Source organism: Antechinus flavipes, chromosome 2, assembly GCF_016432865.1.
Source record: "Antechinus flavipes isolate AdamAnt ecotype Samford, QLD, Australia chromosome 2, AdamAnt_v2, whole genome shotgun sequence".
Lineage (NCBI taxonomy): Eukaryota > Metazoa > Chordata > Mammalia > Dasyuromorphia > Dasyuridae > Antechinus > Antechinus flavipes.
In genome coordinates, this window is record NC_067399.1 from 442,606,451 (window position 1) to 442,623,196 (window position 16,746).

The 16,746-nt window shown below is 35.2% G+C and overlaps 1 protein-coding gene across 9 annotated transcripts in view; it reads left to right on the top strand.

The window, feature by feature from the left end:
* The window catches only part of PTPRT (protein tyrosine phosphatase receptor type T), a 1,291,476-nt gene that overhangs the window by 511,589 nt on the left and 763,141 nt on the right, over window positions 1-16,746 (top strand). For all 9 annotated transcript variants that reach the window (XM_051979271.1, XM_051979273.1, XM_051979274.1 and 6 more), the window contains exons 4-6: window positions 174-255; window positions 4,880-4,995; window positions 7,616-7,790. In XM_051979271.1, the coding sequence (XP_051835231.1) occupies window positions 174-255; window positions 4,880-4,995; window positions 7,616-7,790 (373 nt within the window). The remainder of the gene's footprint in view (window positions 1-173; window positions 256-4,879; window positions 4,996-7,615; window positions 7,791-16,746) is intronic.

Below are 16,746 nucleotides of genomic sequence, written 5' to 3' on the forward strand. Positions count from 1 at the left end.
TTACAAATGAGTTGTCAGTCTGCATTGGTGTATGGAATTTCTGTAAAAGACATAAGAAATCACAGTTCTTGACCTAAAAAAAGAGAAAAAAGTTGTAGAGGTGTGGGGAAGGAGTAACCCTATATGAATGCCCACTACTGTTTATGAGAACATGTTTTTTTGGTATCTTTCAGGTTATATTTGAGTCGGTATCTTTGAAAGGGCATCCTGGCTACATAGCAGTGGACGAAGTTCGAGTCCTTGCTCATCCATGTCGTAAGTACCTTGATCCAATAGCAAGAATGCTGGGTTTGGTGAATCCTAGCTCTAACATTCCTACCTTTCCAATCATAGCTAAGTCAGTTAACTTCTCTGGATCTCAGTTTCCTCGTCTGCAGAACTGAGTTGGTTGGAATGGATAACCTTTTTCCAGCTGGGTGTCTATGACCCTGCAGTTTTTCATTTTCATGATAGCATGGGCTAAACTTCACATGAACCAGTTCAGCTGGTCTCCCAATCACCTAGTTCACAAACATTTAAAAAAATTCTTTTCTTCTTTATTCTTTGAAAATACTTCTGTACCCAAGGCAATCAACCCAAAATAAATCCCTCATTTTGCTAGGCTGTGCAATAGGCAAGCCCTATATGAATCTGCAGATAGTGCCAAAACATCTCCATTCAAATCTGACTCCATTATTAAGGGAATAGAAAACCCTGATTGTTTATTAGTGTGATTCAGAGCACTGAAGTAGAAGAATTAAAGGGCTCTGGATAGAATCACATATAATTGTTTTAGAAAGAGAAAAAATTCCCCACCAAAAACACTTAGGGAATGAACTGGATGTTCACTCACAGGGAAAAGGAACCTTGAGCTATTAATTCTTGGAAAATAATTTTAAATCTACTTATCAGTTCTATGGAGGCATTCTGAAAGATTTGTCATCATTGACTCTTATTATAGAGGGTTAATGCTCTCTGTTCATCCTGTTTGATTTCATACAATTCTGTTCCAGTTATTGGTTTCTCAACTGGCATTTGAATGGATCCTAGCAGTGCCCTACAGGCTGAGGACTTTTATGTATCTGTGAAAGACGATTCTATAGGATTAGGGACATATGCTATGTTCACTATATGTCTGTGCCATGCTGCAAGTATCTGCCACATTTCATGTCTGTTTTCTAGGATCTCCTTGTATTCTTTCTTCACCCCACGAAGGCCCTTATGTAATAATGAACAGAAGCAAATTCTGTATTTCTGTGATTTGCCTGTAATCAGCTTGAACTTCTCTGTGGGAATGAATCTTAGACATAGCCAGGGCAACAGTAGTGTGAAGTCTGAGTACCAAGTACTTCTAATGGCTTTCTCTTGGTAGAATGGAAACTTGAGATCTGGAACTGTTTCTTTTTGTTTTTGTAAGCATGGTGCCATATGCTTACTGGATGATATAGTAGATGATTAGCTATTTAGTTGATGATTGATAAAACATCTTTAATAGATATTTAGTAGTGGTCAGTAAATGCTTATTGAAATAAATTTAATCTGTTTATTCTTCTAGTTCAGGGTTCTTAACCAGAGATCTAAGAAGTTCAAAAGGATTTCAAGAGAGAGCTTGGAAGGGAAAAATTACATCTTTATTTCAGTACATTGATTTCCTTTGTAATCCTGTGCTTTTAATTTTGTGCATTTTCAAACTCATTCTGAGGAGTTTGTAGGTTTCATCAGCTTTTTAAAGTGGTCCAGCACAAAAAAGGCTATGAGTCTATATTTTAGATTCAGTAGCTATCACAGATGCCTTCTCCCCTTTGAGAAAGGTCAATGGTAGAATGCTGACCTGAAGGCTAGGTAGAATCAATACTTTGGCAAAGTAAGTGTGCAATTGACCTTAAAATCTCAGTTTCCTTTCCAGTGGTAAAGAACTGGATTCTACAGTAGTGGAATGATCACGAGGCAGTTGCCCTGCAAATAGGTTATGAGCTGTAACTAGGGAAAACATAATCCTATCTGAGTGCTTGTATAATGCAAAGCCACCTCATTAATGTACCACTTAGGCTTACACATAAAATTCAGAAAAATAAAAGGCTACTGTGATGGTGCCTCCAATTTTCATACCTTTTGACAGAACAATAGAAACCTAAAAATGGAAACCTTGATAATATATCTATAGTAGTACCTGAACTCCTCCAATTGAAACCCCTTCCTGAGATTTCAAATAAGGGGTTTGTGCCCAATATAGACCTAGGTATCCTCCTATATCTTCATGGGATTTCCTCGTTGAAGGTTGGGGAGAAGAGCCATTAAAACAAGCTGGCCATACACTGATATTGCTTCCTCCTGGAATTTATAATGCCACTAGTGAGCAGAGACTGAGCTCTCTGTCTTCCTACAACCAATTCTATAATGAATTCAAAGAGATTACAGTGCTTGGAAAACAATAGAAACATGCTTCCTCTATAAGAAGGAGTACTTCAATAATTCACCAAACCTGCAGATTCTCAAGTTCTGAGAGCCATGGAACCCTTGAGAAAAATGGAAAAGGGATTTTCTCCTTTCTCTTTTACCCCCCCCCTTTTTTTGGTCTTTTTCCTTTCTTGCTCATCTATAAATAAAATTCTTTTATATGGCAAACAATCTAGAGAAAACTTGACCCTGGTCAGAAAATATACCTGCTGAATTTCAACAAAACATGAACAGCATTGAAGAAAACAAATCTGTTGTTGCAAATGAGGGCATATCACAAATGGAAGAATGCATCCTATATGCATTATAAGCTGGAAGGACTGTGCCGACAGGACAACAAAACTTAAATGTGTAGGCCAATTTCAGTGATGCTGACAGTCAGTCTCAGTGGACTGTGGTTAGGATCCCAAATTGCTTGAGAAATAAAATTATGTCTGTATATTACTTTGCTCTGAATGGATATTGGTTTCCACCCATCTTCCCCAACTTTCCAACACAAAAATTCTTGCTCTCTCTTTCTTTGTCTCTCTCTGTATTTTTCTATTTCTATACCCCTCTCCATAGGCATATAAATACATTCTCTCTTTCTCTCTCTCTTATAAATATCTTACCCCCCACCCCGTTTCTATCAGTCTGTCTCTATTTGTCTGTTTCTCAGCCACACACATGCACACACATTCTCACACTTAATATTAATGCACAAATTAGAAACTTCCCTCATGGGCTGTTAAATATTTAAATGGATTGAGAACTTTTTATTCTCCTCACGTCCCCAGACCTTTTAATTTCCCATTTCTGTTCTTCAGAGCTATTTCTCTATTAAGATATGCCGAGACTTTATCAATAAGTGCTTCTGTTAAATATTCCCAAAGTTACATGGCCTTTAGTGGCCCAGTCACCCCATGTCCTGTATTGATTGGTGCTAAGGTTAATAGCATTATGCTTTTGCCTCATATTTTAAAAAGAGACAGACGTGATACTTAAAACTACAGCAGGCAAAATGATTTTCTCTTATAAACTCAAATCTTTCACTTATATTTTATAGACCATTTAACATTTTCATGTTGCCCTGTGTGTATCGTAACTCTGGTTGCCCTCTGAGGGTTGTCATTTCTCAGCTTTAACTATTAAAAACAGGGCTGCATCAGTAATAACCACTGGGTAAATGTCAGAGAAGTTTTCTTCACGGTTTCACCATTTCCATCTTTTCACTGACTTTTAGGCTCTTCCTTTTTTTTTTTTTTTTTTTTTTAAATTTTCTATCACATTATCTTGGTGAATTTCCTAGTGTTGCACGAACTGGTAAGACTTCTGCTAAACAAGTCTCTTTTTTCAATTTTATTTCATTACCTGCTGGGTGCTGACAAGTCCAGAGAGCAAGATAAAGGGCAGAATGATATGTCTTCAAATGCTGTACTGATGTTTGTAGAGTGAGTTTAAAATGTCACTCACTTCAGGGCATTTTGCCCCAAATGTGCAGTAAGCATTGGTCAGCCTCATTCATAGGAACCACTGCAAGGTAAAATTCCAGTGACTTAGAGAATGACAGGATATACAGGTTGGGAGGACAATTATGAGGCTTAAATTGACAGTCCACTAAAGTCCTGAGGGATTATATTTATTGTAATAGTTGCCTAATTGTTACAGATTATCTAAAGGACCCATTACTCAATGTATAGGCTGGTTATGCTTCTCATTTTGTTATATTTTGTTATAACACTTATTGACAAGTTTTGCATTATTGGCTTGAAATTCTTCAATACTACAGTAACAAGGGTTTGATTAGGAAATGTGGAAAATATTTCAGTAGATTTTTTTGATATGTAAAGAAGCATATTCTCCAGTTTATCAACATTATGTGACTTTTTGGGTCTCTGAATTTTCAGATTACTAACATATCCATCAACATGGCAGCATTTGCAATTTGGCTGCACCCCTGTCTTCTGAGGGGATCATAAAGGGTATCCCAAAACCTTAGTGTAATTTTAAGCCATTAAAGTTTAAAATTTTAAGCTATTCAAACTGAACTAGGATCTTTGTGACATCCTGTATATGTCAACTGTGAATAAGAGGATTTAGGACTGTTCTTATTCTGCAGAGGGGATTCATTAACGGGTTGTCCCACCTTCATCAAAATTCCAACCCAAATTCTAGGACCATTGTTGATGTTGGGGTAGAGAACATCGTAAATAGCAATCTCAGTGACATCCATCTGTAAAAACTTCCCTCCTCACTAAAATGATCATTTTTTTCAACCTAATATTTCATAGACTTGGCCCATAGATCTAAGTTTACTGCCTCATGCAGAATAAGCATCTTAACTCTCTCCAGGGAAAGAACCTTGGAACTTACCTAGGTTATGAGCTTTTTCCTCCAGACCAGGGCCTAAGGAAAACAGAACTACTAATGAACCCACCCAATTAATATTTCATTTCCATCCTAGGAAAAGCACCTCATTTCCTGCGACTCCAAAATGTTGAAGTGAATGTGGGACAGAATGCAACATTCCAGTGTATAGCTGGGGGAAAGTGGTCCCAACATGACAAACTCTGGCTCCAGGTAAACACCTTTCTTTCTCCTTCACACAGTTTTCTCTCTATAATCTGATCAGGGTCAGTGGTACTATCAAGAATTAAACCTACCTTCTTGACTGAGTCCCATGTTCTTTATAGTATATCAGCATGGCTGTAGAGATTATAGTATCATAAATTTTAAACTGTAAGGGAGGTCAGAAGTTTTCTTTTATAGGTGATTAAACAGAGAAGTTAAATAATGTGTCCAAGTTCACTTAAGTAACTGTGAGTCAAACCCATGGCTTCTGACATTAAATCCATCGCTCTTTCTCCTCTATAACAAGCATAATTCCTTATAACCGGTTACTTTACATCCTAAGCATGTGGTGCCCAACTCTTTTGACCTTATTCTTAATATTTTTTTTCAGATTCCCTATTTGGAGACTTGACCCTTTATTATCCTCAGTCTGATTTCTGTGGGTCCTGATCTTTTTTTTTTTACTGGCCACCTAGAATCTAGATTTTGATTTTATCTTCCCTAACCTATAGCACCTCCTCATTTCCCCCTGGCTTTATTGGACCTCTGAAGTTTTAGATATTTGCTTGCATATGCGCTGGATAGCTATACAGCATTTCAGCATTGGTACTCTCTTTATACTTGGCACTTCTGACTCTCAACTTGGGCACATTCAGCCAAAAGACAGCCTCCTGATGATGAAGCCTTTTCTAATTCATTGTTGCTCAAGTCTCAGTGATATACATGAACTAGATTGTAACCTTCCTAAAGGTAGTTATCGTTTCATTTTTGTGTTTTCACATCTAGTATTTATCTAGATCCCTGACACACAGTAGGCTTATTGATTGACTATAGGAAAATTGACTAATTGGAGCTTTTATGAACTAGCATTCAATTATCCAGTTTTTAAAAGAAAGGGAATAGATATACGGAATGCTGCTCTTTAATCTCTATTTAGAAAAAGCCCATTGGATGGAAAGCCTGTCATAGAAAATGAGAATATTTTACACAAACTCACTGAATTCTATCTGGCTCTTCTTGAGGCTGTATTTATTAAACTGAAAACTAAATATCACTGATCAGGACTTAAAGCAAATCATGAAGAGGAATGTCATTTTATTACCCATTTGTTCCATGTGGGAAATTTGGTGTTCTCTGCTGATGCTAAAATAAATGACCACTCCCAGGCACATACTTATTGATATATAAATAGAGCTTGCTAAAGAGAAATGTAAATTTATAGAAAGAGTAAGAGAAAAACCTTCTTCTAAATGAAATATTGGTTCATTAAAAGTAACAGATTAATTACTATCTGGCCTTGGAAACATATATCTTAAGTTGAATCAAATGAACTTTACAACATTTTAGAAAAGAGGCCGTCCAAACTGCTTGAGCACATTCAGCGATATGGATCTCACAACTTATCAAGGTTATCCATTTTATTGTTAGATAGCTCTGATTGTTCACTCTTACCTTTACAGAAACAAAATCTGTCTCCCCCTAACGTACCTCAGTTGTTAATAGTTCTTCCTTCTAGAGCCTATCAAGACAGTCTAAACCTTCCTCAAAGAGAGAGCCCTTCACATTATTGAAGACAACCATCAGTGTACAGCTTAAGCCTTTTCAATAGCCATTCTTAATTCTTTCAATCCATCCTCATATGACATGATTTCTAGTTCCCTTCTCAGAATGATCACCAGCTTGTCAATACCCTTCCTAGAATATGATGCCCAGAATGCTTTCCTTAGTGTAAAACAGAACTTAAAGAAAAGGTTTTAAAAAATTCTATTTTTTTCATTGGAAAAAAAAAACATAAAATGTTTTCCTTATGTTGCAATAGAGTATTAATTTGGAATTCTATAAAGGTTCCATATAATCTTGGAAGATAGAATAGGTAAAGGCAACACCACAGATTTAGTGTTGGGAGGGACTTGAGAGATCATTGAATCGAAGCCTCTCATTTCACAGATGAATATTTTATAGGCAAAAAAACTGAGTCCAAGAGAAAGGAAATAATTTGACTAAGTTCATATAGAAACAATTGTCAGGATCTAGGCACCCTGACTCTAAACCCAAGATTCTTTCCACTTTGTTAGTCAAATAAAAAACAAATTAAAAAAAATCTTAGATTTTTGTTCAGTGAAGCATTACCTCTGTATACCAATGCTTCTGGAGCTCAAGCAGGTTAATTTCAGCTACAAGAAAGTGAGAAGCCTAGATAAGGATAGTCTTTTACTGGCTTACCTTTATGCTTTGTTCACACCTGCAGTATCAGGGGTAAAGTCTGTTATCTCAGTTTTGCAGATGAAGAAAACTAATAGAAGGGTTAAAAGATTGACCTCAGCTCACAAAGCAAATCAGTCCAGCCTTGGAGTGAAACTATAGAGATTATTGAGCCTTTACCTTCATCCCTAAACCATTAGGGTACATGTTCTTTTATGCCAAGACATCTGCCAGAATTCACTCAGCAAAATGTACCATATAGTAGTAGGGTAAATGTGACTATAAAAAGCAGCCCCATTTTCACAGGCCAAAGAGTAGGTGTAGAAATGACTGTCTGGTTTTAGATGTAAGGGACTGAGAAGGGAATCAATTCATATTTAGGAAGACACATACAAGTCCTTAACATGATTTCTCTTTTTTCTGGTAGCAATGGAATGGGAGAGATACTGCCCTTATGGTCACCCGAGTGGTCAACCACCGAAGGTTTTCAGCTACAGTTAGTGTGGCCGACACATCTCAGAGGAGCATCAGCAAGTACCGATGTGTCATTCGCTCTGACGGTGGCTCTGGAGTATCTAATTATGCAGAATTAATAGTAAAAGGTGAGTGATCCGGAAAGTATGGGATTCGTGTGGCTCCATTGCGTTCTTCCAAATGACTAAGCTTCCTGGGAGAGGCCAGAGATTGTTCTCTGTCATGGAAGGGCCTTTTTAAAGGTAAGGAAAAGGACATTGAATTTTTGCTCACAACACTTTTTTTTTTGTTTTGTTTTGTTTTGTTTTGTTTTTGCTCACAGTGGTTAAGGAATGGCATGGGGACATTCTTGTCTCTTCTACTTTTTTTTTTTTTTTTTGGAAAAAACAAAACACAAAAAGATTTTTTTGTTAACAATATAAGGTTGTACTTTTAAAAATCATGTGAAAGGATAAGGAGAAGTTAAGAAAGATTTGATTTTAGTTTTGTTAACCTACAATTCACTTATATAATATTATATATTGTAACTATTTGTTACTTTGAGATCTTTATTGTTGAGATTGTTATTGAGATCTTATTCTCCCTTTTTAAATTCCTTGAGGACAGGTACTATATCTTAGTTAGAGTTAGTATCCTCCCACAATATTCTGTACACAGTAAGGATTTTCATTTTATATGTATAATGTATAATTAGAATCCTTATATTTTTATAGAAATCACAGCCACATAACTTCCTCTAGTTATGGGTAAGAGAATTATATAATTTAATGAACGAAATAATGAAGTTTTGTCTACATTACAACACCTGAGGATAATCATACATGAAGACAATCTTCACTGAATACTGAGTATGCAGACTAAGATTTCATGAGCTTTTTTTTGGACTGCCACATTATAATACAGTTTCAGCATGAGCTTGAAGTCCTCTAAAATTTTCAGGTTTGAGAAGACTTTGAGGAAGGAATGACAATCGAAACAAAATTTCCTAATCTTGTATTTGTGAAATTCATATTTTGAAACCAAGTAGACAGCTTTGCATTTATACTTATTAAATGCTATCTTGTCCCACATTTTAGCCTTTCAAGCTCTTTCTGAATTGTGATATTGTTATCCAGGATTTTTGCTATTGTTTCAAACACTGCACCGCCCCCTGCTCCTCCAGCAACTACATCCTTTTCTAAATTCTAAATTTCTAAATCTTATTATTAATTAATATGTACTGGGATTAGGCCAGGAATTGAAGTTAAAAATCATGGTTTTATGGTTTGCAGACTTCATTTTTTTTCAGTTTTGAAAATTCAGTTTTCTTCAGTCCTGCAATACTCTTCTGTTTTCCATCATCTTCATGTGAGTTCATTAATTTATGATGTACACATAGGAGAATGGATGAGTTTGCACTAAAACATCTCTATTACTTCTTGCTTAGTTCCTCTTATGATCAGTTATATACTTTTTTTTGCTGATGGCTGACTAGGGCTGGAGGCCTGGTCTCTGGTAGAAAAATATGGTCCATTGGGGGAAATTAGATCCACCATCCTGGTCCCATTAGTACTGTACTTTAACCAAACCTATCAGTTAGCCATGGGGGAAAATGGTACTTGAAATGTTTGTTTGTTTTTTAAAGAAAAAGAAAGCAATATTAATTGTTTGGCACTATGTACACAAAAGAAAAAAAATTAAAAACCCAACAAAGTAGAATAAAGAAACAAGCTAAAAGCAATTGAAATAAATCCTTTACATTCTGACTTAATTCAGTTAAATTTGAGATAAGTATACCTATTGGATACACCAATGATAATGACTTAAATGGAACAATGATAGCCGATTTATAGAATCTCAGTGTTTAAGAAGATCCAAGAGAATCATTAGTTCAGATTTATGCATTGAATGGTAAAATAATATACTCATTGAAGAAATCCAGGAATCAGAAAAGTGTAATGTGGTAGAGAATGAGTGAAGATCAATAGAAGCAGAAGCTATTTTCATCTTAGTAATAGAGTATACTGTGGAACTCCTGAATAGGAAGAGGAAATAGATAAACTGAAAAAAATCACAAACTTTACTCAGTCATTATGTGATATCCATGGAGTGATAAGAGACTCCAATTATTCAGTGTCTGCTGGAGTGGGCTCTGCCAAAAGAAAAGAAGCTAATAATAGCTTTGCTTTAAATATAATTTTAAAAGTTAGAGGAAACAATAGGAAGACCATTTATTCTTTCTGTGTTTTTCAAAAATAAGGAGAAACTGTTTTCATGAAATAGAAATTATGTCAACTTTGGAAGATTACTTCACATTGTAACTCAGGATAGAAAAGGAAATGAAATTGGATCACAGTTTGCCATGAATCCCTAATATCCAGTTTATGATGGAATGAAGGAGAGGGTGGATAGAGCAAGAAAGTTCTCAGGAATTAAATTTTGAAGATACAAAAAGAAACAATTCTGATAAGATAGAGAAGTGACCTAAAGAAACTGATGTGGATGCATAGGAAACTCATCAAACAGTTGAATCAAACAAAACATATATAAAAGATAAAAGTAAGTAGAATTAATAAAGAATAGGTACATGCTTATACTAGTTAAAGTACTGCATAAACTGAGATAGTAAGGAAAACTAAGAGTAACAAAAGTTTTCTTTTTTGTTTTTTTTAAAAATGCTATTTGAAAGAAAAGAGAATGATGAAACAACTTCTCAGAATAGATGGGACAATTACAATAAACGACAGAGAGAATGAGTAACTTCTTATTATTATTTTGTTTCTATATTCTCTGTAAGAAAAATAATGTTTGGATTATAAAACTATAGTGAATATGGCCAATAGTGGGTTGAAATGTAGCATAAGGAGGGAGGAGATATGAGTGCTTCAAGCAGCCCTTCATGAAGTCAAATCACTAGACCCAGATAAAACATGTCTCAGAGTATCTAAAGAACTGTTATATGTGATTACTAGTTCACTGACTTTGAAAGATCATGAAGGACAAAAGAGGTATTGCAGGACTGAAGAGAAATGAATTTTCGAAACCACAAGAGAATGAATTTTGCAAACTAAAAGTCTATGGACTTTGTCTTCAATTCCTATCCCAATTCTAGGATATTATAACAACAAGATGGTTAGTGAAATTTAGACAAGGATGAGGTTATTAAAAATAAATAGCATGACTTCATAAGAACCATATTTTAAAATCTGTTTCTTTTTTTGGATATTGTTACCCAGCTGGCAAATTAAGGCAATGCTATAGTTAATAGTTTAGCTATAAGGTTCAGCAAATAATGTAAGCCTCATAGTTTTCTTGTGAGAAGGAAAAGATGTAGTAGAAGATAATTCAATAAAGCAGATTTGAAGTTGCTTGGATAGACAGTCCATTTTTTAAAAAAATATTTATTTTAATACATATTGCTTTATGAATCAAGTTGGGAGAGAAAAATCAGAGCAAAAGGGAAAAAACATGGGAGAAAAAAACAGATTAAAGAAGTGAATGTAGCATGTGTTGATTTAAATTCAGTGTCTATACTTCTTTTTCTGGATGCAGATGACATTTTCTGTCCAAAGTCTATTGGATTCCTTTGGATCACTAAAACACTGAGAAGAACCAAATCTTTCATAGTTGAACAGCACACATTCTTGCTATTACTGTGTACAGAGTATTCTTGATTCTGTTTGTTTTGCTCAGCATCAATTCATGTGAATCTTTCTAGGCTTTTCTAAAATCAGCTTGTTCATCATTTTTTGTAGAACAATGATAGTCCATTATCTTTATATATCACAACTTATTCAGCCATTCCTCAATTGATTTCCAATTCTTTGCTACCACAAAAAGAGTTGCTACAAACAAATGCACATGTGGGTCTTTTCCCCTCCTTTATGATTTCCTTGGGGTATAGACCCACTAATGATATTGCTGGATCAAAGGATATGCACAGTTTTATAGCCCTTTAAGCATAGTTCTAGATTGCTCTCCAGAATAGTTGGATCATTTTACAACTCCACCAACAATGCATCAATGTCCCAGTTTTCCCACATCCTCTCCAACATTTATCATTATCTTTTCCTATCATCTTAGCCAATCTGAAAGGTGTGAGGTGATACCTCAAGAATTGTTTTAATTTGCATTTCTTTGATCAATAGTGATTTAGGGCATTTTTTCATATGACTATAGATAGATTTAATCATCTGAAAATTATCTGTTCATATCCTTTGACCATTTATCAATTGGAGTGTGACTTGTATTCTTATAAATTTGACACAGTTCTTTATATATTTTAGATATGAGATCTTTTCCAAAAACACTGACTGTAAAGATTTTTTCCCAGCTTTGTTCTTCCCTTTTAATGCACAGATAATTTTTGTACTATAAGATTGAGTTTCAACTAGGAAAGATGAGTATCCCAGGGATCTGTGCTCAGCTCCATGTTGTTTATTACTTCTATCAAGTTTCAAAATACTAACTTTGCAAGCACAAGATTGGGGAGGCAGACAATACTGCATTTGCAAAAAAGCCCACCACAAACAAAACCAAATCTACGACTCTTTCTACTTTGTTAATTAAATAAAAACACAGAGAAACAAAAAACTTAAATTTTTGTTTAGTGAAACATTACCTGTATACCAGTGCTTCTGAAACTTAAGCAGATTAATTTCATCTACAAGAAAGTGAGCAGCTCAGATAAGAATGACCTTTTACTAGCATACCTTGAAAAAACCAAAACCAAAACCCCAAACCAAAAAGAATCTCTTCCCCCAAATTGAAAGTTTTAGGGAAGCCTTTTGTATTATGTGATTATTGAAAATGCTCATGAAACCTTAGTCTGGATTAAGGGAGGCACAGTGTTGTCCTGATAAATGACCATCTATTGTATTTCTATCAGTCACACTATATATGGATTATTGTGTCAAGTTGTGAATATTATATTTTAGGGAGACCCTCAATATACCAAAATTCATCAAGAAAAGGGCAACTATAGTGGTGAAGGGCTTCAAATTGAACCATGAGAGAGTGAAATGAAATAACAAAGGATAGATAACAAAGTATAAACAGCCTGGAAAAGAAAAACAGCCATCTTAAAGTATTTTTATTAGAGGCAGTTTGTATAATTGATAAGGTACTAGACCTAGAGTCAGAGGTGATTTAAATTCTGAAGCAGATATTTACTAGCTTTATGATTCTGGGCAAGTCACTTAACAATCCACTGACTTCATTTCCTCATCTGTAAAACAAGTTGGTCAGACTAAGTGGCATCTGAGCCATTTCAGCTCTAAAGCAATAATCACATGATTTAAAAGATTAGGAAAATAGATTAAAATTTACTCTACTTAAAGGAATGAATGAATAAAGCATTGATTATATACTTACTATATTTAAAGTATTGTGCAACTCACATTCTATTGTAGGGAGATAAGGTCTATATGGAAGAGTTCAGCTTTGGCTCACATGATCCTTGGGCTTCAGTAGGAAAACATGTTAGTGAGCATTGCTATTATCTTGACCACCATCTCCCATCAAACCCTGATGGAGACAGCCTAAGATCCTGTTTCTAAGAGCCTTTGTAATAGCAATGCTTCTGGCCATGATGATGAAAACAGCCCTTTTGGAGTTGTAGCTGGGCAATCATTCCATAGGAATCATAGATAAAACTAAAGACCACAGGATCAAAGTCTTTTCCCCTGGAACTGTCACCCATTAATTTTAGCTTTCTTCTTTGGATACAGAAAGTTGACGTGTACTTTCATGCAGCAGCCTTTCATATATCTGATGATAGTGATTCTGGCCATTCTAAGTCTCCTCTTTTCCATACTAACGATTCTCAGTTACTTATGACTTGTGACATATTTTTAAATTTTGTACCTGTTCTTCATTGCCTATTTCTGGATATATTCCAGGTGTTAAAATCTTCAAAAACTGACTCAACATTTCAGATATGATCTTATAAAGGTAAGAACTATGCAATTTTGTCTCCCAAGTTCTAGGTATTAGGCTTCTACTGAGTTCTTATAACTTACTTTATTAATTCATTCTAAATGTTTCCCTGACCTCTCTCTCACCCACAATTAGTAGATATGTCTAGGAGATAGTATCCCCGTGGCTCTACATCTGTTTCTTAAAAATTTCTCTAATTTCCAGACGGCCCTATTCTAAAGCAACTCATAGTTATTTTCTGTCCTTTTGGGAGCAAACTTCCTCCTCCTGGAAGTCAAATAAAGGGCTAGTATGGCCTCTTATCACCACTTTTTCTTCTGTCTCAATAAAATCTCAAATTCCGCATATGGCAAGTTCAGTGGTGTTAACCTAAAACTGTGGCCAAAAGAGTGTTTTAAAAACATTACCAATAAGCTGTTAATTGGTACAACCATTCTAGAAAACAGTTTGAATTATACTTTTAAAAATTGTCAAAAATGTCCATGCCTTTTGACTCAGAAATTCCAGTACTGGATATGTATTCCAAGAATTCAAAAGCAGAAAGAAAGGTTTTATATATACTGTCACAATTACAGCATCTCTATAATACCTGTGGCTTTCAGTTCCTTATCAATAAAATGAAGGAGTAGGAATTCATGGCTTCTTTTATTTCTCAATCAGTCAGTCAACATTGATTGAATGCCTACTATGTATCAGCAATTGAGGCACTGAGGATGCAAATACAACAAATAAAAAAATCTTACTTAAAAGACATTTTAACAGAGAAGACAACAAGGACACATTCAAGTATATCAAGAATAATATAAATTAGTTAAATACAAGGTAGTTAGCAATTAAAGGGATAAAAAAGGCTTCATGTAAAAATAATATTAAAGTATCATCTTTAAGGAAGAAGGGGAATCTATGGGATAGAAGTGGGCAGAAAACATATTCTAGGCTTGAGAACAGTAATGCAGAAATACAGATACAGGAGTTGGAATGCCATTCATGGTCAGTAGAAAGTCACTGTGACTAATCACTGAGTGAAGGAAGGAGAGCAAGTTATGAGTCTGGAGAATTGTGATTCCATGATCCTTTTCTTATTGTTTATGTGATCTTGATGGTCCCTAGAAGATGGGGTTGAAGAAACAGCATATTGGCCAACAAGTTTCTTATCTTTCATTGTTTTCCTACAACCTAGTAAATGATATAGCTAGTCAAGTAGATGAGGGAGAAAGGTACTCTCTCTCAAGAGACTGGTGAAGTCTCAGCAAAGTACTGAAATCACTTAATTGAATCAATTTCAAGCTCTTATATTTCTCTTAACTAACATCTTGGGATTTATTTAATGGTTTCAGAATGGTCAGCAGGTTGGGAGGCCAAAGGACCAGAAGCAGAAGAGGCAACAGTACCATCAATGCCAGGAAAATTCCCTTTTTATACTTTATTGCTAGTGGATCATCTTGAAATGACAGTGAATTGATTGCTTCATTGAGGTGGATGAACTTTAGCAGTGGCAAAGGAGTTGACAAAATCCTGGAATATGTAGCAAAGAACAGTTAGAATTGAGCATAGGTATGTGTTAGAGCCTGGAAATAATAGTGGCAATAAAATGTTTTAGTGTGGGAGTTGGAAGTTTTTGTGAGCAGGTGTGAGAATCAGAACTTGTCATTGCTGTGGGGTTTGTCTTAGAGCTGAGGCACTATGATATAGTGGAAAGAATACTAGAATCGGAATCAGGAAACTCGAGTAATCTTAATCAAATTACTTAACTTATTTGGGACCCCACTGTTGTCATTGCCATTATCATCATCATATTTTATAGTGCTTACTGTGTACTAGACATAGTGCTGTTTTGTTTTTGTTTTTTACAAATAGCATATCATTTTAACCTCAGTCATGAAAATTAGTTCTGAGGAAACTAAGGCAAACAGAGGTTATGTGACTTGCCTAGTGTCATAAGTTTTAGGAGCAATTTGAATTTAATTCTTCTTGACTCCAGACTTGGCAAATCTGTTGGCCCACTTAGCTGTACCTCCTCTACAAAAGAAGGAGGTCTGATATGAGGATCTCTACAGTCTGTCCTCCTCCAGCAGTTGGTTTAAGATCCTATACTCTCTTTTATCCCATATAATTTTTGTGATATGTGTGCATAAGGGTAGGTTTGTGGTTTGAAATGTTAGAATTCCCTCCATGGACCTTCTCACACACATATGTATATATAAAATAAGTGTATTATATATAATAATACATATTAATATGATAGAGCACTGATAAATACTATAAAATTAGAGTATTTTTTAGTACATTTAATCTAAATTATAGACATATATGAATTCACCTTTCTCCCCCAGTTTTATGCTTCTGAAGCACATTGACTTTATGTAAGGTGGGCACTTAGAAATTTATGATAGCTCAGATCAGTTCCTTAGGGATTTTAATTTGGATAACCCTATCTTCAGCATATCCCCTTAAGAAATCACCACCTACTCCACCTCCCTAATTAGATTGGATTAGAACATTAGCCAATTTATCTCATAGCTATATTAGAGAAAGAAGATTGTCTAGTCCCTTTTGTGCTCCACCCATTCTGTGCATGAGGATGTCTGTACACATACATGTGTTTATACACACAAATGTGCTGAATTGTACCAATTTTATTTTCACTTGATGAATGCTACCCAACCCAACAAATATAAGATCTTCTTGTTCTTATTATTGGGAGCGGGGAGATGGAAGCTAGATGGGATCTAGTACAAGTCATCTTTGAAGTAATTTCAACCACCTGAAATGCTCACAGAAGAAATCAGCTAAGAGATACAATTCAAACCACAAAATCTTCCCTTATGCACACATATCACAAAAATTATATGAGATCAAAGAGATTATAGGATTTTAAACCAACTGTTGGAGGAGGACAGACTTTAGAGATCCTCATATCCGACCTCCTTCTTTTCTAGAGGAGGTACAGCTAAATGGCCCAGCAGATTGTGCCAAGTCTGGAATCAAGAAGGAATAAAGGCTTGCCAAACTGAATCTACCATAACTTCGTGTGACCTAAGAATTAGACTTTAGGTTTCTTTCCATGATTTTTAAAAATTATCTTGATCAATCAATAAGCATTAAGTCAGTTAAACCAATGTCTTTTTAGGATCAGAAATTGTGCCAGGTCCTAGGGATAAAAATTTT